Consider the following 22,264-nt stretch of genomic DNA (forward strand, 5'->3'; position numbering starts at 1 on the left):
GACCGCTGGAAAGGGGTCCGTTCCCATGCAGTGCTCCCTCCCACCTTCCTTGTTGCTCACCCATGTTCAAGGACCCTCCGTAGGCCCAGGGTCATGGCTGACCGACAGCAGCGGGGAAGACAACCCGGAATGAGGGCACTGGGGGCGCTGGGAGGGTACATGAAGGTGCTTCCAGCTGTGTGTGCTGTGGGTCCCTGTGTGCGTGTGCGGCGTCTCTGTGCGGTGTGTTTCTCTGGGGTCCGTACAGTGTGTCTGATGGTGTGTGTGTCTCGGATGTTTCTCTGCCGTGTGTGGTGTGTGTGTGCACCAGCGCGCACCTGCGTCCAGTGGGCCTGCAGGCCCGTGTCCCTGGGTGTCCGCGCTGTGAGCGGCCGGATGGGAGGCTCAGGGTCCACGTACAAGGTCCTCTCGACACAGAATCCATGTTGTCGAGGAGGGAGAGGGGAGACAAGGGAGGCGAGCAGGCCACGGCAGAAGAGCCTGGCGCGCAGGGAACGGGCCGGGGGGTGGGGTGGGGGGGGGATGCGGCGAGGCTGCAGGAAGGCCGGGAGGGGCTGGCCCGGGGTGCAGGTCGCAGCGGGACGCCCCTCGCCCACCCCACATGTCGCGGAGTATGGTCGCGCCCCCCCACCCCACCCCGATTTCCAGGCTCGTCGATCGCCACTTAGTAGTTTTTGGCTTTAACGGCAACAAAAAGCAGCGAGAAGAAGTTGGGGGGTGGGGAGCGGGGCTGTCCCCCCAGGCCCGCCGCGAACCCGGGGCAGGTGGAAGGCGGCGGCGCGGGTCCGCGTCGGGAGGAGGGCGCGGGCGGGAGACGGGCGCGGGCGGGAGACAGGAGCGCGGCGCGAGGGGAAAAGTTTCCGACCTCGGAGCTGGAGGCTGAGAAGTTTCCGCCGCGCAGGGCGGCGCCAAAGCCAGGCCAACACTGCCCCCGCGTGGGCGCCTGGCGGCGCTGCAGCAGGCGGCGGGGCGAGGGCTCGCTGCGGCCCTTGAGGAGAAACTGAGGCTCGGAGAGGGCGAGGCGGACGGCGCAAGGTCACCGGGGTGGGTGCGCGGCCGAATCCGGCCTCCTCTGAGGCCCGCAGACTCTCCAGGAAATGGAAATACTAGGGTGGTTGGGGGGTAGTGAAAGCGCAGAAAAAGGGGTGGTGGGGAGCCGTCCCTGGGATCGAAACCCCAGCCAGTCCCCCGGGAAGGGGAGTTGGAGGGCTGCCCCCATCCCATCCCCCACAGACTTTCTCCAAACTGCCTAGATCTGTGGCCTTTCTTCTGGAGGCAGAGCACCCCTGCAGAAACAAATCCTCCCCCATTCACTACCCTCCTGGCCCTAAGATTCCCACTGCCTTGCCCCCGCCCAGCAGCTCCCCCATCTCACCCTTTCATTCGGCCTGGTGCCTGGGTGTGGATTCCGTGGCTGTTTCCTCACTGGCCAGGAGGTGGCGATAAAGACCCGGATCCTCGGTGTGCCGAGGGGTTGGGGCCAAAGCGTTGCTTGGACAGAGGAGAGGGGGGCTTCAACTTTGTCCGGGAGATTGAAACCCAGGTGTGGGGCTGGCAATGCTGGGTCAGTGCAGCGATCAGATCAACGCCACCTGGTCTTTTGTCACCACCCGATGTGATTTTGAACACTGCCCACCCTTCCTTCTGCCACCACTAGGAGAGAAACATCTGGTCCCCACCCACCCTGGATGCTTGCCCTCCAGGGACCTGGGGAATGCAGAAGACAAACGTTTGTCCACCCCGTGGAGTCTGGACACCCTCATCCCATGACAGAAGTCAACAAGTAGGCTTTGGTTCCAGTCAAAGAGGGAACTGGGGCCCGGGCTCAGGACAGGTGCCTGTTACAGGTGTGGCTTGATCAAGGTTGACAGAGGCTTGGTCCCAAGTTCAAAGTGTATGGCAGGCCCTCCCCGCTTCCAGAAGAGGGGTTCACCTAGAACAAGCCCTGGTCCCTGATGATGGCCTGTCCCCAACCCTCAGCCTCATCCCAGCCATGACTTTGTCCTTTCCCTCTCCTTGGCCCAGGACCCCTGGAGACAAGTAACCTGGCACCCAGAAAGGCTTGTGGGGTAGGACATGGTAGCAGGTCCCAGCCATCTGGAATGCATGTTTATTTGGGGGGTGAGAAAGGCTTCTCCTCACCCCCTGGCCCGTGTCCGTGCATGGGCCTGGGCTCCAGTAGCCATTCACCGGGGAGACCCCTGTGGCGTTGTGGAAGGCAGGAGGAGCTGGTAACCCTTAGGGCAGCTTGGCTTCAGGACTGGGTGCAGCTCCAAGCTGGGCGGGAAGGATTCCTAGAGAGACCAGGAGGACCCGCTGTTGCCAGATGCTGTGGGGCAGGCTAGGGGAGGGGTTGGGGGGTCTGGGCCGGAAACAAGTCTCCCTGGGCCCTGGGGGGGGGCGGATTCTATACCCCAGTCCAAGGGGGCAGGCACTGGATTCAGCCCCACTGTACACATGAGGGGATGCAAACCCCCTAAAGACCCCAGTGCTTGCAAGGATGGGGCTGGGAATCCGGACCCAGCTCAGCACGAGAGCCCAGCCCTTAGCCACGTGCAGGGAGGCCTCATCTGGCACCCCGCCGCCCCATTGCGCAGGGGTTCTCCGGGCAGCTGGCTGCTAGCAGGTGCTCACCAGTGTCTGGCCCCAGGAGCAGGGCGATGGCCTCCCAGCCCCAGGATGTCATCCGTGTCCTGCCAGGTTGGGAGTTCACCTCGCAGCCTCCGTGTGGTGGCCCTGGGGATGCCGGACAGGCTGCGTTTCATGGAGGCATCCTCAGGGAGGTGACCCGGTGGCTCCTGGGTGGACCTGCGGGGGACAGGAGCCTGTGAGCTGCATGGCCCCTGAATCCCCCGTCCACCCATGGCTGGCAGATCCCTCAAGCCTGTGACCCTTCGCCTGCCCACTGCTGGATGGGGTCGTCTACAGGATGAGGAGGGATTCCTGGCAGTGCCTCTGAATCCTGTCCCCTTCCCCGAAGCCTCACAGGCCGGGGCAGTCCCAGCCGAACGAGACGTTGGCCATGGCCTCCTCCTTGGACCTGCACACGGGGTTTTGGGCAAACTCTCCGGTCATCTCCTGACGCTCCCGAGCACCCGTTCCGATGTTGACCGGGGAGCTAGCCCATTCTCGGTGGTACCCTGCCGGACTGGAGGAGAGAGGGCTCCAGTAAGATCTCTACCTTGTTGGGGGGGCGGGGGGTGGGTGCCAGCACCCCCACTCTCCCCTCCTCCCTCTCTGGCAGGCAAGGCCGGGCAGAACCCTGTCTCCATGGCAACCCAAGGCTCCCCAGTGCCTGATGGCTGCCTCCGGAGAAGGCTCAGGTTTTAAAACTATCTTGCGTGACTGTTTCTGCCTTTATTACCCAAACTGTGCCCCCCACCCCCCGCCACATACCCACTCCTGCTGTAGCCCCAATGGGCCTCCTTTCCCATAGTGGGAAGGCCAGTCAGGCCACTGTGGAAATCCAGAGACAATGGTGAGATCCTGCAGGGGTTGGGGGCTCGGAGTCTCTCCTGCCCGATTGGCTGCCTTCCTGGCTGGCCAGGGACCCCAAGCTCCCCAATGGCTGTCTCAGGATGGAAAGGGCTGGGGAGCGGTCAGCCGAGAGCCCCGCTCTGGGGCCCTGGGACGTGACCACAGCTCCTGTGGCCACTGGCCCACATGGAGTCTTCTCTCCTGAGCTAGCCAGCTGCCATTCCCACGGAATGGTCTCCCCCTGGGGGCCCCCAGGTCTCTCTCCTCCGCAGCTGTGTCACCTGCTCTGGGAAGCCTTGGCTTGCCTGTCAAACCACAAGCCACGGGACAAAACTGCAGCTTCTGTCTCCAACTTCCTATGACCCTCAGGGGCCCAGGGAGCGTCCCTCCTGAATCAGCAAAGATCCTGGATCTTAGGGCTTTACCCACAACTAGGCTCTGGAGCAGCCACGTTTCCTGAAACTGCACACAGTAGTTGGTCAATAAACAGATGGAAGCTCTTGGAAGCCCTGGGGCTGCCAGTTCCCGAGAAGTGAAGAGGCCAGGCTGATGGAGAAACGGGCGGGGCGGGGGGGATTGGTAAAGGTTATACCAGAGCAAGGACACGCATTCTTCCCACCTGCTTCTTGACACCCACTTCAGAAAACACTGGAAACTGTGCCAAGCAGACACCACCACATCCAATCCCCAAGGAGCCGAGGGCAAAGTTGCATCTCAGAACCGGGGCCTGGTGGTTCCTAGCTTCTTTGCTGGACCAGCCAGTGCCAGCCTCCCCCAGAGAGAAGGTCTGATCTTCTGGACCTTTCTGGGCATCTCCTCAGCAGGGCAGGCCTTGGTGTATATGGGAAGATGCTTTAGGTGACTTGCCACCTTCTTCAGCCTCCATAGGCCATGGAGGGGGCCAGATGTGGGAGTCGGGAGGCTGTGCGTGCCTGTTCTAAGGTGGGCAGATCTGGCGCTTGGGAACCAGTGGCAGTGAGAAGGCCTTCGGGGGTGGCCAGGCATGGGCAGCCATTGTGGCCTCCACGGTGACTGCTCCTTGGTGCCACCCACGCTGGGACACTGCTGCAGAACCTCCGACCCCTCTATTTGGTCTTTGAGACCCTCCTGATACTCTGGAGAAGCCAGCTCGAGTGCCGTCTGGGCAAGGTCAGTGAATTCCTGGCCTCTGGAGGCCAGCCCTGACTCCTGGGACCCAGAGCCGAAGCATCTGCTTTCCGGACTGCAAGCTGGAACTTTCTGGAGGCCCGAGGCTCCCCGCGCTGTCCGCTTACCTGCACAGCTGCGCTCCCAGTAGCGGAGCGCTGTGTCCCGCAGGGTCTCGTCAGCGAATCGCACTCGGAAGGGGCAAAACCGCTTACGTTGCCCTGAGCTCTCCCCCGAGGAGCTGTGGGAGAGCACGGCCTTGAGCCTGGGGGCCGGCGCACCGTGGGGCCTGCTGAGAGTGACCAGAGGGGCAGGGGAGGGTCAGGACCTGAGCCCCTAGGCCCACACCCCAGCCCTGCAACACATAACCATGGGACCAGAGCTTGCTGTGTATCCTGACACCCACAGTAGCTGGCCTTTTTGGGGAGTACTGCCTGCCCGCCGGGCCACAGAACACGCACAGACCATGCCTCAGCCTATGACACCCACACAACCCTGGGAAACATGATCATTAGTCCCATTTTACAGAGGAGCAAATCGCGACACAGAGACGTTTTGCAACTTGTCCAAGGTCACACAGCCGGTAAAGGGTAGAGCCAAGATTTTTTCTTTTTCTTTTCTTTTCTCTTTTTTTAAATTTTTATTTATTTATTTATTTATTTATTTATTTATAGCTAAGATTTGAGTCTTAGTTCCAGAGCTGACCATCCTATATACCAAATAATTCAGCAGAGAGAAGAATATGAACTTGAGAGTCAAGGAGGCCTGGGTTTCCATCCTAACTCTTTGAAGCCTCAGTTTCTTTATCTGTAAACTGGGCATCATCCTTGTGCCCGCCACACAGGGTGGCGAGATGAACCGGATGCCATAACACTGCACCCAGGCTGTGGGCTGCCCAGGGTAAGCATCTGTAACTTCAAACTGTTCTTATAACCATCAGTCTCAGCTATGCCTCTTTCCAGGCACGTGAACTTGGGGAGACCACACTTGAGTCCTCCATGTTGCAGTTTTCCCCTTTCAGCTATATATGATATAGTGTAGGCGTGATAGTAGCCCCCTGATAAAAGTTTGGTAAGTATGAAATAACTTACGGGAGGCATCTCGTGCAAGGCCTGGCATGGGGCCCGCCCTCAGTAAAGGGCATTCTGTTGTCGTTACATTTATTAATTTCAGCCTCAAGGGCAAGGCTGCAAGAGGGCCTGCTTGATCCATCCATGGCTCTGTTATTCAGAAATGCCACGTTCCACCTTAAGGACACACATATTGATGTATCCCTGCATCCATTTCTCTGACTACATCTTTATGTCTCTGTGGGCACATGAGTGACGCTTTCATCAGCCCACCAAAGAGCCAGGCAGCCGGGAGGTGTCCCAGACGGTTACAGGCATTGGGAGCTAGGGATCCAACACTTGTCTGCTTATCAGCCTCTGGTCTGTGCTGGCCTCGGGGCCAGACACAGGTGCACCCCAGCTCTGCCCAGGGGACTGAAATCTCAGTTCTGCTATCAGAGGCTACTGGAGCCTATTCCAACGTAGCCTGGTGCCCCTCCCGCAGGGCCTACCAGGGGATCTTGCCCACCATGGGGTGCTCGAGTATTAGTTCTTAAATGTGAAACACCATGACTCTGTCCACCCCTGCTGTTTGTCATATTTGAGCTAATGAGTTCCATACTTTTATTTATTCTATCTTGTGAGACGTAGTCTGTTGATTCGATTGATTTAAAGTTCCTGGCTTGGCAAATGTGTTTCACTTCTGGCGCCTTCTCTGAGCCATCGGTGGTGTCTGCCTGGAGCACTGTGTCAGGGAGGGTTCAAGGCCCAGTGGGGGGACAACGCAGGGATCACATAGTATTGTCAGCCATGGGTCCAGAAGGACAAGGGATGGCAAGTATGTCTTGTGTTTACTCTCTTTGTTTTTTAAACTCGTGGGCAACGCTCTTCACAGTTCACCTCAGTTTAACCCTCTTAATGCTGGAGGAGTTTTTTCTGCATTCTTTTTCCTCTTCATTAAAGCTATGGCACTGAGGCCCAGGAAGCTCTAATGCCCAGGCTCTTCTACCTCCATCCCTTATCTTATTTCCTCCGATTTCTGACTTATAACAAAACCTATTAAAAGCTAGAAGAAGAAACGGACAAATGAATGGTGGGATGGGTAAAAGGATGGAAGACTGGGTGGGTGGATGGATGGATGGATTCATGAATGAGTTAATGAAAAGGTCTGATAGAAGGACTGGAAGTTAGGAGGATGGGTGGATGGATGGATGGGTGGATGATTGCCTCTGTATATGGACTCGTAGATGGCTTCATGACAAAATTATAGATGGGGGTGCCTGGGTGGCTCAGTGGGTTAAAGCCTCTGCCTTCAGCTCAGGTCATGATCCCAGGTCCTGGGATCGAGACCTGCATCGGGTTCTCTGCTTGGCAGGGAGCCTGCTTCCTCCTCTCTCTCTGCCTGCCTCTCTGCCTATTTGTGATCTCTCTCTCTCTGTCAAATAAATAAATAAAATCTTTTTAAAAATTATAGATGGACAGTACCCTGGATTTACAAGTGCATGGAAGGATTTGTAGATGACCGATCATTGGACTCATGGATAGATGGATAGAATCATTGGAGTTTGTGGTTAGGATGACTGGCTAGATGGATGGATGGATGGATGGATGGATAGAGAGATTCATGGATGGGTTGTAGAAGACCTGGTTCACAGAGAAGATGTATGCAAGGATGGATAGGTGATGGGAGCTGGAATATCTGAATGGATTCACGGCTGGACTATGAATATGTTGGCAGAAGACTTGATGAATGAGTGGATGGGTTCATACATGTTGATGGATAATCCTGGATAGGTTGGGAGGAGACCTACTCTGGGACAGATCTATGTATTGATAGGTAAGTGGATAGATGGATGGATGGATGGATGGTTAGATGGATGGATGGACAGATGGATGGGTGGATTCATGAATGTATTATAAATAGTTTGTCAGAAGACCTGATTCAGGGGCGCCTGGGTGGCTCAGTGGGTTAAAGCCTCTGCCTTCAGCTCGGGTCATGATCCCGGGGTCCTGGGATCGAGCCCCACATCAGGCTCTCTGCTCAGCAGGGAGCCTGCTTCCTCCTCTCTCTCTCTGCCTGCCTCTCTGCCTACTTGTGATCTCTGTCAAATAAATAAATAAAATCTTAAAAAAAAAAAGAATTCCTGATTCATGGATGGACACATAGACGGATATACAAGTGTACAGATGGGTAAATTCATGGGTGAACGACAAGAGGAAAGAAAAGAAGAGATGCTCTTTCTCCCCATTCCCCTACCGCCAGTCTCCTGTAACTCACTGGTTGGCCTTCTTGAGGGTGAATTGTGAGTGATCTCTCCTCAGGGTCCCCAGGGCAGGTATTTGATGGAGCAAAATCTTCTTAAGACTATTCTGGAAGTACGATGACTGGCCCCTTGAAGACAAACAAGCCACACCTGGCATGAGTGGTCAGGGTCCGCCATCCTCAGAGCCCTGTTGGCAACCCTGTCCCCATCAGCGGGTAACTGACACTTACCGCAGGTCTGGAAGGAACCGACAGTGGGGACACTGGGGGGCATGGTGGCTGTGCTCTGACACACTCCTTTTTGGTCGTGATGCCCAGGATGCTGGGAGCCAGGAGGAGGTGGAAACAGCTATAGGCCTTGGCTTGGGGACAGTCCTTACTAGGCTGTTCCTAGTTATAGAGCTTGGGCCTCAGTTTCCTCAACTGTACAACAGGGGCAATGGCAGACCCAACCTCAAGGGACTGTGCCAGACCTTCCCCTCCCCACTAACAGTAGCTCCATCCATCCCGGAAACGACTCCGCCCCGCGCCTGCCCCGCCCCCGCCCCGCGCCCTGGGGAGTCCTGGAGAGGCCTCACTCGGCGGCCGGGGTTCCGCGCACTCTGCCCCCAGGTGGTGGAGGAACTCCCGGAACCTGCTGGGGAGAAGCTCTCCTAGGAGGGCGCGCAGGGAGTCCGGGGCCTCCCTGGCCGCGCCCCTGCAGGGATCCTCGCGCTCTCCAAGCCCCCGGCGCCGGGGCGCGAGCTCCCGGGGCGCACGGGCCAGGAGCAGGGGCGGCAGCAGGAGCGACCGCAGCCTTGTCCGGTTCTGCGCTCCGCGCTGGGCCAGGGTGGGCAGGGCGGGTAGACGCGGCGAGGGGTGCCGCACGTCTGGGTGCGAGGACCCGTTCGGCCACCACGCGCCGCCGCCCTCCGAGGCCCTCAAGCCGCTGGGGGACCCCGCGCCGAGGACGGGGCGGAGCTGGGGCAGGGGCAGCCTGGGCAGCAGCGGGTCTCTCCTTCGGCAAGCGCCGTCGCCGGGGAGCCCCTGGGGCTCCACCTGCTGGGCCCCGGGGTTGGGGGGACGCCGGGGCATGTCTGGCCCGGCGCTCAGCTCAGGGCATCCTCACGCCAGTTGGGGGTGACGGGGGTGCCGTGCGACCTGAAGACGAGGGAATAGGTCAGCCCCCAGGCCATAGTGCCCGGAGGGAGGTCCTTGTAGTTTTGGGGGTAACACCACTGCTTCGTCCGGCAGCGAGTGGCTTCAGGCCAGAGCTCGCCCAGCCTCTGTTTCCTCACCTGCAAAATGGTCACGTAAGAGTACACACCTTTCTGAGTTGCTGTGACGTTTAGGTGAGCCAGCACATGTAAATGGCCTAGAATAGTATCCGGCACGCTGTACGTGTTCAGCAGAGGCTAGCTGCTATTACTATTATTATTTTTAAAATTTTATTATTATTTAGGATTTAGTCCGAATCCCACTACTCATTAGCTTTGCAACCTTGGACAAGCCAACTGACTGACTTCTGTCAGTGCCCTCACCTGTAGAATGGGGATAACAGAGCACCTGTCCCTTTGTGACTTAGCCATCGGAGTGTTCAAGTCCTATTAGGCCCTTAGCGCTCCCCTGGGAATTAGGAAACCTGGAACCAGTTTGGAAGGAGAGAACTGCCCAGCAGTTGCCCAGTCCTGCTGGGGCCCCTTGGGTGGAGAGCTTGTTGAAAATACCGGTGCCCCAGATTCTGACTCCGTAGGTCTAGGGTGGGGCCAAGACACATATTTTCTTTTTAAGATTTTTTTTTTTTAATCTCTACCCCCAATGTGGGGCTCGAACTCACAGCCCTGAGATCAAGAGTGGCAAGCTAACCAGAACTACTCAGCCAGGAGCCCCAAGACACATATTTTTAACAAACTTGGCCTTTGGGAGACAGAGCCCCACGCCTGCCCCCAGCTTCTGACATGGGGTGGGGGCGTCTTGGAGCCTGCTTTCTCCCTATCACACCCCACTCCCAGACTGTCGTCAGCTCTGAGCTGGCTCCTGGTGTCACACTCACCTCGGGGGACTTCGGGTGGATCTAGAGAAGGTCCCTTGAGTTTAGAGCCCCCTAACCGGCGGGCTGGTCCTTGGGAGAGCCCATCTTCCCAGGCTGGTCCTGCTGGTGGACCCTCCCTGCTGCCTCCTGGGCCTCTTCAGGGTCATTGTGATCCGCCCCTCACCCAAGGCCATGTGAGGAGCGGTGGGCTCTCAGGCCTAGAGACGAAGGTGGGGCTTTGTACTCGGGAAGTCAAGGCTGCACTCACAGTGGGGTGGTGGGAAACCTGACAAGGGCAGCTGGGCCCAAGCCAAGGGCGGAGGGCCCAGGGGTCCACTGCCCTCTCTGGATCTGGGAGGCCCGGGTGGGTCAAGTTCGGGCTGGGCAACTCTGGAAGTAGAATTTCCTCGGGAAGGCTGGGCAGTAAGAATGCAGTGGGCCTGGAAACTAAGCGAACCAATTTCAAACCCAGGCTCCGCTTTTGTTTGCTACGCAATGCTGGATGAGTTTGTCCATTCTTGGGGCTTCATTCTGTGACTCTTGGCTGGGACGAGGCAGGGGGAGAAGCTTGTACTGTGACACTTGAGTGGGGAGAAGGGTTGTTTGGACCAGCAGTTTTGCTGGCATGGTATCCTGTTACAATCTGAGGAGTCTGCCTGGAGGAGGCATCGTAGCTGATATATCCATTCTCCACAAGTGCTCTTCAATGAGGGATGCAAAGGCATACCTCCTTAGGAAGTTAGAATATTGAGTGGGAAAAGTGAACATGTTTTATATTTATTCTTTTTTTTTTAAGATTTTTTACTTTTTTATTTGACAGAGATCACAAGTAGGCAGAGAGGCAGGCAGAGGGAGGGGGGGAAGCAGGCTCCCCGCTGAGCAGAGAGCCAATGCAGGGCTCGATCCCAGGACCCTAGAATCATGACCTGAGCCGAAAGCAGAGGCTTTAACCCACTGAGCCACCCAGGTGCCCCCATGTTTTATATTTATTCTAAGAATACGTGAGGTTTTGTTTTTTTTCTTTTTAAATGGATGAGAAACACTGGACTAACTAGATGATTTCTAAGGAGGCTTCCAGCTCTTGCCAGCTGCAAACATTTCTTGACCAACTACTGTGTGCAAGGCTTGGGAATTCAGAGATGTGAGAGGCTCTGAGGTCGGGGCTGTCCAGATCTGGAAAGGCCTCAGAGTCCAGATGGAGGGAAGGGACATTTCTTCCACTGACAGGAAAACAAAGGTAGGGGTGGATTTGGGGGCAACCCTAAAAGAGCTGTGCTCAGAGCTGCCTCCAAAGGAAGATTACAGACACACCCAGCAACTGAAATTGTCCAGGACTTACCCCTTCCCTTAGAGATATGGACAATGAAGCTTGGGAGAAGGGCCCAGGCCAGGGGAAGCAAGTCCGACCTGGAGTACTCAGGAGAGGATGCCATATACTATATACGTAAACAGATTTGGGGGACTCAACAGCAGTCAGCTGTCCCCCACCCCCCATAGCTTTTACTTCGTTAGAGCAAACACACTTTTTTTTTTTTTAATGATTTATTTATTTATTTATTTATTGGACAGAGAGAGAGAGTGAGCGAGCACAAGCAGCGGGAGCTGCAGGCAGAGGGAAAAGGGAGAAGCAGGCTCTCCGCAGAGCAGGGAGCCCAATGTGTGTCTTGATCCCAGACCCTAGGACCACAACCAGAGCTGAAGGTAGAGGCTTAACTGACTCAGTCACCCAGGCAACCCGAGCAAACACACTTTTAAGAACCTCCTGTGTTCATGATCCCAGGGTGCTGGGATCGAGCCCTGCGTCCGGCTCTCTGCTCGGCAGGGAGCCTGCTTCCTCCTCTCTCTCTCTCTCTGCCCGCCTCTCTGCCGACTTGTGATCTCTGTCAAATAAATAAATAAAATCTTTAAAAAAAAACAAAAAACAAACAAACAAAAAAACCTCCTGTTTGTGTTAAGCCCAGAGGAAGACACTGTAAACCTAAGACCAGGGCGTCAGTTTAGGAAAAATGAGCTTAGGCTAAGTACCTCTATTTACTGAGAGTCCCCAGCAGGCACAGGGCTGAAGTCTCGACCTGCAATATCCGACACTTTTAACACTGGCAGAAGAGGAGACTGAGGTTTGGAAGGTTCACCCACCGGCAAACTCAGAGTCCATCACGGTTGTTTCCGAAACCCCTCCAAACTTTCTGTACATGGGAGGAGCCTATAAGAGGGCAGGATTTTTGGAATGGAAACCTCAAGGACTTGTTCGTTCATTTGGGGTAACAGTGCGTTGGCACTATCAAAGGTACTTCTTTCTTTTCATTTCTTTCTTTCTCTCTTTCTCTCTCTCTTTCTTTTTTTCTTTCTTTCTTGGATCTGTATATTATTTTAAGATGCAAATTGTTATGGGTACGATTTGTAGAATAAGGCTTTCCCCCCGCCCATTTTTACCGAGTAGAAAAGCCACAGAACGCTCGTTTTTATAAGTCCAGCCTTCAGCCTCTAACCCGCCCCGCTTGCGTGCGGGAGACAGGACAGGCTTGGAGCTGAGGCTCTTTTAAATCCGAGAGGTCCTTCCCGGGACCCAAAAGTCAACTGAGGTCAGCCGCCCATGGGGCGGAGCGAACCGGTGGCGGGGCGGAGCTAGCCTCGGCCCCGCCTCCGGGCGCTCGGAAGTGACGTATATGGACAAAGGCAGCGCGCGCCGTGAGGTGTCGCGTTTGTCCGTGTTGGGACGGAGCTGGTGGTGGTCTTGTGGGTTCGTCTTCGCCGCTGCCGCCGACTTCCCTTCCTCTTTCCCATCCTCTTCTCCCGGGTCCCGGGAGCCCCCGCCCGGGGTGAGTAGCGCGAGGCGGAGCGGGGAGCTGTGGCCGGCGGGGGAAGGGAGGCCCCGGCCCTCAACTGCCTCGGTGCCCTGAGGCCCCAGCTCGTCACGTGACCCGGCGCGAGCTGCCGGGGGCCCCCACGTGTGTGTGCTCCGGGGTGGTCCGACCTGGGCCTCCGGTGGCGGCGGGTGGAGGAGGAAGGCCGAGGCACCGGGATCCTGGACGAGGCACTCCCCCGCGCCGTCCCGGGGCGGTACGCTAGACCCTTCCCTCTCTGAGCCTCAGTTTCCCCTGTGAGAAACGGGGATTAGGGAGAGCACGCACTCCGAAGGTAGGCGTCAGGATGCAGTAAAATGGTCAGGTCAGAGCCAGGCACAGAGTAGTGCTCGTGGCGTGGGAGTTGCTATCATATTTCACCTTGGACCCAGCCCCAGTTATGGCTGGACACTGGTGCCGCCTAGAAGACAGCTCGCTGCCTAGAGCCCTTGGAGCCAAGGTCAGCCAGTTTGTGGAGGGGCTGCCATGTCGAACGAAAGGCCCCGGCTCTGTTGCCCATCACTGGTAGGGTCTCTCTGGGATAGAAACAGCTGGTGTCAGAGCCCTGACGGTGCGGTGCGGCGCGGCGGGGCAGTCTTGCAGATGGTCTGGTCATTGCCAGGAGAGAGGGGATGAGCCCCTGGAGGACTTGGGCCTTGACTGTGTTAAGAAGTCCGGATTCCCTCCTTACACTGTTCCTGGTTTCCTGTGTGTATGTGTGTTAAGACATATCACTCCTTCAGTAGAATGGTTTTCTGTCCCTCAGCTGGGTTCTGGGGAAGGGTTGGGGTACATATGGAATGCTTTGGTGGGGACCAGAAGCCATAGAGTCACAAAGATAGCGTCTCCGGAATCTCTGCAGCGTTTCTGTGCCTGCACAGGTGGGAAGCTCACTCCCCTCTCCCGCAGGTTTGCAGAGCCGTTTGTCTGCTGGATTGACCCCCAGCATCACTGTAATAATCCCTGAAGCGTGTCTAACACACTGAAGTTTATAAGGCATTTCACTGCATTTTTCCCGCTTGACCCGTACAGTTGGCAGAGAATTGATGAAAATCTCATTTGACCGAGATTTCTAAACTTGAGATAATACAGTGCCGGCCACTGTACAGATCACTTGATGCTTTCACACCCACCTTTAATCATCACAGTGTTCTTGTAAAGTCAACGTTGCTGTTCCCATTTCATAGATAAACTTACTTAACCAAGGCTCAGTGTCTTATATGAGCTTACGTAGCCAGAGAGAAGCAAAGCCAGGATTCAAACGTGGTTCATTTGACTCCACCAGAGCCTTTGTTTTTATACACTCCCATCTCCCCTCCGCCCCCTGCCTTTTTAAGTCTTCTTTACTTCCTCCGTCCTTTTCTTTCTCATAGAGCACCTTGCCATTCCCATATGTCCAGCTGCTGTCCCAGATCCGGGCCAACAGGCCCTGTCCAGCAGGCTGCAAGAGGGAGGCGGTAATTTCAGGCAGGCTCTTGCCTCCTGTTGCTTCCAGACTTTTTCTTAGAGGCTGGTAAATGAAGAGGGTGTGATGCCTCCCCAAAGCATGAACGGTGACAGTTGAAACACCGTTCTTTCCCGTGAATCCTGGGAGAAGTAGTAGCTGGGGAGGCTGCCCACCTGTCCCCCTAAACACCTTGGAGGGGAAGAGGAGGTGGTCAGATGACAGTGAATGAAGCACGACATGTTCCACCTGCTGAGGAGCAGAGTCCAGGAGCAAAGGGCTTCTCGTCCGGTCCAAGCTAGCCAAGAACGCACACAAAGCCAGATTGTGCCCAGGCCCTTTACCTCCCCTGCGGCCAGGTAGCTTCTCACCACATCCTGAGCAGAGTAGAGGAGGACTTAGTGCTATTTGACTGACAACCCCACTGTTCCCTCTGACTCCTAGGGACCTCCTGCCCGCTCCAGTCTGTCTGGATACCGGGAGACAAAGTATAGACAGAGCCCCAAGGAATCATGTTTACTAATGATTCAGCTGTTGGAACAAATGTCAAAATTAGACTTGCCATTTCCTGGCCCAGATATTCCTCCCCTGGCTTGTTCCTAGAATCTGCCTGTAAGTGGAATTCTTGTAAATTAGATTATTCAGAGGACCTTGACATTTAAAGAAATCATCTTGTAAGGCTTTTGGTAAAGCAGAAAAATTACATTGTCGGTAATGGCCTTCAGTGTTAACGTTTTGAATCGTTGGATTTTTTTTTTTTTAAGATTTTATTTATTGGGGCACCTGGGTGGCTCGGTGGGTTAAAGCCTCTGCCTTTGGCTCAGGTTGTGATCTTGGAGTCTTGGGATCGAGCGCTGCATCGGGCTCTCTGCTCAGCGGGGAGCCTGCTTCCCCCTCTCTCTCTGTCTACTTGTAATCTCCGCCAAATAAATAAATAAAATCTTTTTTTTTTTAAGATTTTATTTATTTGAGAGAGAGAGAATAAGAGAGAGAGAGCATGAGAAGGGGAAGTGTCAGAGGGAGAAGCAGACTCCCTGCCGAGCAGGCAGACCATTGTGGGACTCAATCCCGGGATTCCAGGATTATGACCTGAGCCGAAGGCAGTCGCTTAACCAACTGAGCCACCCAGGTGCCCCAATAAATAAAATCTTAAAAAAAAAAAAAAAAATTGTATTTATTTAACAGAGATCACAAGCAGGCAGAGAGAGAGGGGGAAGCAGGCTCCCTGCTGAGCAGAGAGCCCGATGCGAGGCTCAATCCCAGGACCCTGGGATCATGACCCGAGCTGAAGGCAGAGGCTTAACCCACTGAGCCACCCAGGCGCCCCATGGTTGGATTTTTGTAGGCTTTTCTTAAAAGTGGAAAATGTAACCCCGCAAAGCTCATTCTTTGGTTCATTTGGCAACCAATGACCAATCCCCCACCTCGTGTCTGGTGCTGGGCTAGTCGGGAATGAGGCCACGTCCCTGTCCCCAGGAAGTTTACCTCCTTGGGAACGAAGGCAGACGGGCAGCATACGGCCCGGGGAGGGCCCCACATTCCCTCTGTTCATTTCACGGAGAGTGAACTTCTTGTTGAAACCTACACGGACTGCAAGAGAAATACAGCGGTACACCTCAGGGTCTTGCCGCTGTTCTCCAAGGGGTTCCCAGGCCAGTGGGGAGATAGAGAAGAGGACAGAGCCAGCAGTTTGCCGAGACTGGTGGGCAGTGATGGGGACAGGTGAGTGTTGCCGAGCTCGAGTCTGAGTGCCGAGTGGAAGAGCTGCCTTTGACGCCGTCCTTCCTGGGTGATGGTGGAGAGGCTGTGGCGTGGCGGCTGTGGGGCCTGTCGGCGGGGGTGGGCAGCCCCCAGACTGAGCTCCGTGGTGACATTCAGGCCGGTGGCCCTCTTTCCTGTCAGCTCGCAGGGAGCTACAGTGATGTCCACGCTACTGCAGCTGGGATTCCTGGGCACGGGCAGGTTTCTGCATCCTTTTGCTTTACTGTGTGACTCAGAGTGGGAGTGAACGTTCATTCTCGTTGAGCAGTGTGCCCCTTTCTCTTTTCGGGGTGTGGGGGATAGCCTCAGGTGCTAGGACACTGGTGTGGGACATGGTGGCGAGCCAGGGTGAGGGGATGCTGTATTTAGAACCAGCCCCCACCCCGCCGCCCCCTGTTACCTGCCTGTTACCCCAGAGGGCCCTTCGATTGACATGGTAGTTGGAAGTCGCCTTCACTGTGGTCCCAGACCCTTGTTCCTGGACGCGGAAGCTGGAACATCAGCCCGAGAGCTGGGGGATTGGGGGACTCTCTCCACACGATAGAAGGGCTCTAGAGGGCGGAAGCAATGACAGTCACAGATCTAAGAACTGGACCTGCTAGGATATGGAGATGCTGTCGCTTCTCTTCTGGTTCCTCGGAGGACCAGTGTGGCCTTGCTGGTGAGCAGTGTCCAAATCCAGGAAGGAGCCAGGGAACGGGGAGGAGGGCCCTCCTCCTCCCCGCCGGCTAGCTGGGTTCCCTGGAAAGGACTGACCGTGGCGGAAGCAGGATTGCATCAGTGAGGAGCATCCTGAGTTGTTGGGCTGAGGTGGGCCTGCTGCTTCTGGAAGGTTCCTTGTCTTCTAGGACAAGTTCAGAGTACATTTGTGCATGGGGGCTAGTGACAATGAGCCACAACGTGGCTAATGAGAATTCTTCATCTCTTCTCCTTCTCTCCTTATAGTCAGTCTCTAAATTATGTATCAAGGGCTATGTGCTTGTCCTCAAGGCACGTTCCTGTTTCCTGTCTGATGACTTCTCTTGAAGAAACCTTTAAGGCATTCCTCCATCTTGGGGGTCTCTCACGTGTTTTTGAGCGCGATCCCAGGGTCCCACATGAAGCTTTCTGTGTCGCCCTGTGTTCCGGGAGTCAGTGGCTTAACTAGCACCCAGTGGAGTGGTATAAAGATGGAAGTGAAACCCCGGGAGCACAGTCGTGGACAGTGTTCCTGGGGGGTTGGGGGACTTCACCCTGCGCTGAGGGAGGCTTGGTGCTGGGGACACAGTGGCAAAAAGGCAAGGTCGCGCCTCTGGAGCTTCCATCCTGTGGAGGCTGGACAGTAAATGGTGTAATTTCAGACAGAAATACACATTCTGAAGGCAGGAAAGCGTGGGGATTAGATCTGGGTGTGGGAGGAAGCCCCCTTAGCTGGGCTGGACAGGAAGGGCCTCTGAGGATATGAGCCCTAAGCTGAGAGCCTGTGATGCGAGTGTGCGCCTGTCACTGTCTCCCCACAACGCCGCTGCTTCTTGTCCCAAATGCCACATGGCTTCTGCCAGTCCCACTCTGTTCCCACTCTGCCCGGTGCTCCCACCGCCACTTACATCCCGGCACACCTTGGGCCCTTCGGAAACTCTCAGCTGATTGGTTTTCCATTACCCACAAGCCAAACCCCCGGCCCCCAGCCTGTCACTGGGGCCTCCCGTGATCCAGGCCCAGGCTGCCTGTCTAAACTCGTCTCCCATAAATACCCTCTTCCTCTGTCTGCATTCCAGCCAGCCCAGGCCATCATCAGTAGCGCCTTCTGGGTGGCACACGTGCCCTGCTCCTCTGATCCTGTTCGTGCCGGCACCCCCGCCCCCCACCACCAACAGCATCCTTTATCTTTCAGGGTCTGGCTCAGGTAGCCTTCTCTCGGCTGCTGCCCTGTCTGCCGTTCCGAAGAGAGTGCTCCGTTCTTGGAGTTTCCACAGTACTTTGGGCTCAGTGGGCGTCCTCACCCTTTCTGCCTTGTGTTTTAGTTGGCGCCACTCGTTTCTGGCTCCCACTGGACTGGAAGCTCCCTGAGGGTTGGATGGTATCTCAGCAAAGCCTCGGGGCAACTAGGACAGCTCCTGCGGTGGGATGGTGCTGTGGGGCCGGTGCCCCAGGGCAGAGATGCAGCCGGGCTGGCTGGGTGTGCAGCTGCCAGGCCCTCCCCCTCCCCCAGGCCTTGGCTCCTGCGTTGTCGCTGCCCCTCCACCTGTCATGGTAACACCCTCTTGTGTCTGCTTTCACTGTTGCCCCAGAGCCCCCACAGCTGCCGACGGTCTTGCAGAAACACACGTCTCTTGTCACTTCCTGCTAACCCTAGAGTAGTTCCAGCTCACTGCTCTTTAGCGGGGAGTCTAATCCCGAATGTGTCCCCTTCCCCCACCCCGTGTTTCCAGTCACCGGTGCTCTCTGTGTGCCTTTCACGCCTGTTGGAGGGAGTGGGCGCTCCCCGTTGGCTTAGTGAGCTCTTCCTCGTCCTTCATTTCAGCTGATGGGCAACCTCCTCGGGGATGCCTTCCTTGACTCCGCAGGGGAGCGCTTCCTCTGGCTGGGCTGTGCTGGCATCTTGTACATGTCTGTGGCCCCGAACGGTTGCCAGTGTGTGTGTGGAGCTGTCTGCCTGCCTCCTGGCACAGTGCCTGGTACCCAGTCCCGGCACGTTGCTAACCAAGGACCAGACCCCACAGCGAGCTCCATTCTGTGCTCACGAGTGAGCAGGAGGCGAGTGGGCTCCCCAGACCCCTCCCAGCATCAGGCGGAGCATCCGCGGTAGGAGCCTGGGGTTTCCTGCTCCATTTCCTCAAGTGTCAATTGGGGGTTCTCTATACTTTAGAGTTAGAAGCCTTCAGGTCAGGTGTCGTGTCCAATAAGGAAAGGACTAGAAGCCCAGGACTCTGGGTCCCCTCCTCTGATACAAAGGTCACTTTGCAGAATGACTTGAATACGAAAGACAGGAGGCCCCGTCATCCAAGGGATAGAAGCTGTTTTGGGGACACCGGACATTTCTCTGCATCAGGCAGGGTTGTGTGACCTTGTGAAGCATGGGGTGAGACTGGCGCCCTCGACCTGGCTGATTTGCTCATTTTCGTTGTTCAGCTGCTGCTGTTTGGCGCCTGAGCTGCCTTGGCTGGTGACAGCATGACAAGTGAAGTGATAGAAGACGAGAAACAGTTCTATTCGAAGGCCAAGACGTACTGGAAGGAAGTCCCGCCCACCGTGGACGGCATGCTCGGGGGGTACGGCCACATCTCCAGCATCGACATCAGCAGCTCCCGGAAGTTCCTGCAGAGGTTTTTGAGGGTAGGCAGGTCTGGCGCGCCGTCCAGCAGCAGAGGACGTGGCCCTGGTGGCCTGGCCTGGTCTGCACAGGGCGCCACCTTTTACATGAGCCATCGCGGGGCCTTGGGTGCTTGGTTGGTGTCAGCCCCCCAGGCCTTGAGGGTGGGGTGGGGTGGGGTGGCGTGGCGTGGCGTGCGGACGGGCGCCTCTGTCTCAGGCTTGCCACGTGGGGGAGCTGGCCGCTGTGCCGGGTCTCCCGGGACCAGAATGGAGGCTTCCTCTAACTTCAGATCTGTCAGGGGTGCCTCCTTCACGGTCTTGCCGTGTTTGCGGGCTGTTGGGCCGTGGGCGCCGGCTCTTCTGCGGAGGGCAGGCTCCTAGTTCCTCCCCTGCTCTGCCCCCTGTGCCAGGCTGGCGTGTAGCATCAGAGGCTAGTGCTTCCCCTCACGCTGCGGGGGTCTCCCCACCCGCTGTCTGCGGCCTTCTCAGATCGGTGGAAATCACCACTGCCTGTTTTCTCACTGCTTCATTTCTGTTCATCCTCTGGTTTTAGTGGGGCGTCGTGAGAGATCAGTGCACCTGTTCGTTAATCCCCTTTAAGTGGCTGTTGGCTTGCATTTTAGGAACGTGTGGCCCAGGACGGGAATGTCTGTGGTCCTACCCATGGGCGACCTCCGTGCCAGCCCCCGGCCTGTGCCCACTCCTGACTTGAGTAACTGGAAGCTTGGGAGGAACAGCCCCCTTCTCGGGCTTTCTGAGCCTTCCCTACTGAGCCTCTGCCTTCCCTGCTTCTCAGGAAGGCCCAAACAAGACGGGGACCTCCTGCGCCCTGGACTGCGGAGCCGGCATAGGTAGGATCACCAAGAGGCTGCTGCTGCCACTCTTCAGAGTGGTGGACATGGTGGACGTGACGGAAGACTTTCTGGTTAAAGCCAGGACATACCTGGGAGAGGAGGGCAAGAGGGTGAGGAACTACTTCTGCTGTGGCCTCCAGGACTTCAGCCCCGAGCCCAGCTCCTACGATGTCATCTGGATCCAGTGGGTGATAGGTGAGCTTTCCGCGGCCCTCTGGCCTTCCACAGACCTCCCGCATGCCCCCCGCTGCAGAGGCCGGTTCCGGGTCCGTGGAGGCCGCCGGCCAGCGCTCCTGCAGCACACGGGACGCGGGGGTTTCTCCAAATCCTCCTCGGGCTCGCCTTCTGGGCTCTGTCAGTACTGTTATGACCCACTCAGGTGCAGTTTTTTGTTGAAAAAATGTAAACAACCAATAACTGCATTCAGAGAACGTGGACAGAGTTTTAAAAGTGTTTTTTAATAAGAGGAGAAAGTGAAGCCTTGGCCATCCCCACTGTTCACAGCGAGGGAGCCATGCCTTGCCGCCCCATCCTGCACCCGCTCAGCCCCGCAGCACACGCAGGGTGCTCTTCCCTGGCCGCTGACCTGGCGGGCAGGCCACCGTACCCGCAGTTGGCCACCCACTCCACAGCAGACACCGCAGCCCTGCTGGGTCTGGCCCTGTCCTTTGTGGTCCCTCAGAGCCGGTCTGGAGTTCTAATTAGGGAAGGAACGGGTTGGTAAGAACCCCTAATCCAGGCCTCAGGGCAGGGGGGATGGCTGGAGCGTAGGTGTCAGACAGGGCCCAGAAGTCACCCAGACAGGGTGCGGTCCCAGCTTGTGCTTTGTGACAGCCCTTGGGTGAGTGACTTCTGAGCTGGCTTCCTCGTACACAGAATGGGACTTGGTAAGCATCTCTGGGCTGCCCAGCGCTGGGGAGGCCCCATGTGTTTAGACAGAGCTTGGTAAGTCGGAGCAGAGATCGAGAGACACGCCAGTGGAGTGTGTGTGCTTGGCTCCACTCCCTCCCTGGTGACCCCAGCCTCTGCTGTCCCCAGGCCACCTGACTGATCAGCACCTGGCTGAGTTCCTGCGGCGTTGTAAGCAGGGTCTGCGCCCCAACGGCATCATTGTCATCAAAGACAACATGGCGCAGGAGGGTGTGATCCTGGATGACGTGGACAGCAGCGTGTGCCGGGACCTCGAGGTGGTCCACAGGATCGTCCGCAGCGCGGGCCTCAGCCTCCTAGCCCAAGAGCGCCAGGAGAACCTCCCTGATGAGATCTACCACGTCTATAGCTTGGCCCTGAGATAAGCAGGGCCTGGCAGAAGAAAAGGACCAGTGTGGGGTGGGGGGCTGGCAGCCGGGCAAGACCCAGAGGCTCCCCAGCGATGGTCTGGGCATATGGACCGAGACTGCCAAATACACCTGTTTGCCGCCCGCCGCCAGACTCTTTTTCAAAAGGCCTAATGGGACCCAGTGGGGAGGGGCGCCCCTGACCGGAGCACTGAGGCTGCAGCCCAGCTCTGCTGCCATGAGAGGTGGAGACCGGACAGTGCAGACCGCGGGACTCCAGGGTCCCTGGTGCTCCCCATGTGGGAATACAGTGATCCCCTCAGAAGCGGAGATTTTCTGGCTCTCCCTTTCCACCACCCAGCCTTCCAGCCACAGGCCTGGGTGCCTTAAGAGGAAGAGAACTCTCGGTTGTTGGGACTTTTTCCCCTCGGGGGGAGGCGAGGAGCCGGGCGATGGAGCCTGCAGCTGCTGGGGGCGACCCTGTGCTGAGGCCTATTTGGTGATGAGCCCTGGTGTCCCTGACGTGATCGTCACCGTGGTCTCCAGCGAGGGAGTCTGCGGCTTCATTCTTGGCTGTGCCTTACAGCTCCTCCTCGGTGAACATTTTCATCAAAAAATAAAAGGGTGACTCCTGTGCTGGGAAGGCCCTGGCCGGTCTGGACTGGTGCTCTTCTTTACTGGGGCTGCAGTGCGGTGCTATTTGGAAACTGTCCCCACTAGATGCTGCCGTCCCCTCATGCCTCTCAGCTCTTCTCAGTGGGAGCCTTGGTCCTAGGCTGGGGAAGGGCGGGGAGGGGGCCAAAATGTCATACGAGGACCTTGAAGGCCAAGAGCAGGATTTTACT

At 56.8% G+C, this 22,264-nt stretch overlaps 2 protein-coding genes across 9 annotated transcripts; one reads left to right on the forward strand and one right to left on the reverse strand.

The window, feature by feature from the left end:
• Window positions 1-2,079: 2,079 nt before the first annotated feature.
• On the reverse strand, window positions 2,080-9,148 carry CUNH9orf50 (chromosome unknown C9orf50 homolog). Of its 5 annotated transcripts, none has more exons than XM_032866380.1 (8): window positions 8,514-9,148; window positions 8,167-8,257; window positions 7,951-8,064; window positions 4,752-4,864; window positions 3,903-4,023; window positions 2,987-3,148; window positions 2,635-2,808; window positions 2,080-2,294 (listed from the first exon to the last, which is right to left on the reverse strand). In XM_032866380.1, exons 1-8 carry the CDS (start codon window positions 9,007-9,009, stop codon window positions 2,255-2,257), a joined length of 1,311 nt encoding a protein of 436 aa, XP_032722271.1. In that variant the 5' UTR covers window positions 9,010-9,148; the 3' UTR covers window positions 2,080-2,254. The 5 variants fall into 5 exon arrangements, with proteins under 5 accessions (XP_032722271.1, XP_032722270.1, XP_032722272.1 ...); XM_032866379.1 differs by having other exon boundaries at window positions 4,752-4,912; XM_032866381.1 differs by having other exon boundaries at window positions 2,714-2,808; window positions 4,752-4,915.
• Window positions 9,149-12,599: 3,451 nt separating this feature from the next.
• NTMT1 (N-terminal Xaa-Pro-Lys N-methyltransferase 1) lies at window positions 12,600-22,076 on the forward strand. Of its 4 annotated transcripts, XM_032866057.1 has the most exons (5): window positions 12,620-12,765; window positions 13,182-13,314; window positions 19,106-19,309; window positions 20,085-20,337; window positions 21,181-22,076. In XM_032866057.1, exons 3-5 carry the CDS (start codon window positions 19,148-19,150, stop codon window positions 21,435-21,437), a joined length of 672 nt encoding a protein of 223 aa, XP_032721948.1. In that variant the 5' UTR covers window positions 12,620-12,765; window positions 13,182-13,314; window positions 19,106-19,147; the 3' UTR covers window positions 21,438-22,076. The 4 variants fall into 4 exon arrangements, with proteins under 4 accessions (XP_032721947.1, XP_032721948.1, XP_032721949.1 ...); XM_032866056.1 differs by lacking the exon at window positions 13,182-13,314 and having other exon boundaries at window positions 12,600-12,765; XM_032866058.1 differs by lacking the exons at window positions 12,620-12,765; window positions 13,182-13,314 and adding an exon at window positions 14,704-14,845.
• Window positions 22,077-22,264: the final 188 nt, after the last annotated feature.

Source organism: Lontra canadensis, unplaced genomic scaffold (assembly GCF_010015895.1).
Source record: "Lontra canadensis isolate GAN:19392208 unplaced genomic scaffold, GSC_riverotter_1.0 scaffold30, whole genome shotgun sequence".
NCBI lineage: Eukaryota > Metazoa > Chordata > Mammalia > Carnivora > Mustelidae > Lontra > Lontra canadensis.

Excerpts from the sequence above, each read along its gene's own strand:
- CUNH9orf50 (XM_032866378.1), bottom strand. The coding sequence starts at position 9,009 with ATGCCCCGGCGTCCCCCCAACCCCGGGGCCCAGCAGGTGGAGCCCCAG. Across the intron at positions 8,258-8,513 it reads CGCGGAACCCCGGCCGCCGA|CATCCTGGGCATCACGACCA; the intron begins GTGAGGCCTCTC and ends CCTGGCTCCCAG. Across the intron at positions 8,065-8,166 it reads CGGTTCCTTCCAGACCTGCG|GGGCCAGTCATCGTACTTCC; the intron begins GTAAGTGTCAGT and ends TTTGTCTTCAAG.
- NTMT1 (XM_032866056.1), top strand. The coding sequence starts at position 19,148 with ATGACAAGTGAAGTGATAGAAGACGAGAAACAGTTCTATTCGAAGGCC. Across the intron at positions 19,310-20,084 it reads TCCTGCAGAGGTTTTTGAGG|GAAGGCCCAAACAAGACGGG; the intron begins GTAGGCAGGTCT and ends CCTGCTTCTCAG. Across the intron at positions 20,338-21,180 it reads CTGGATCCAGTGGGTGATAG|GCCACCTGACTGATCAGCAC; the intron begins GTGAGCTTTCCG and ends TGCTGTCCCCAG.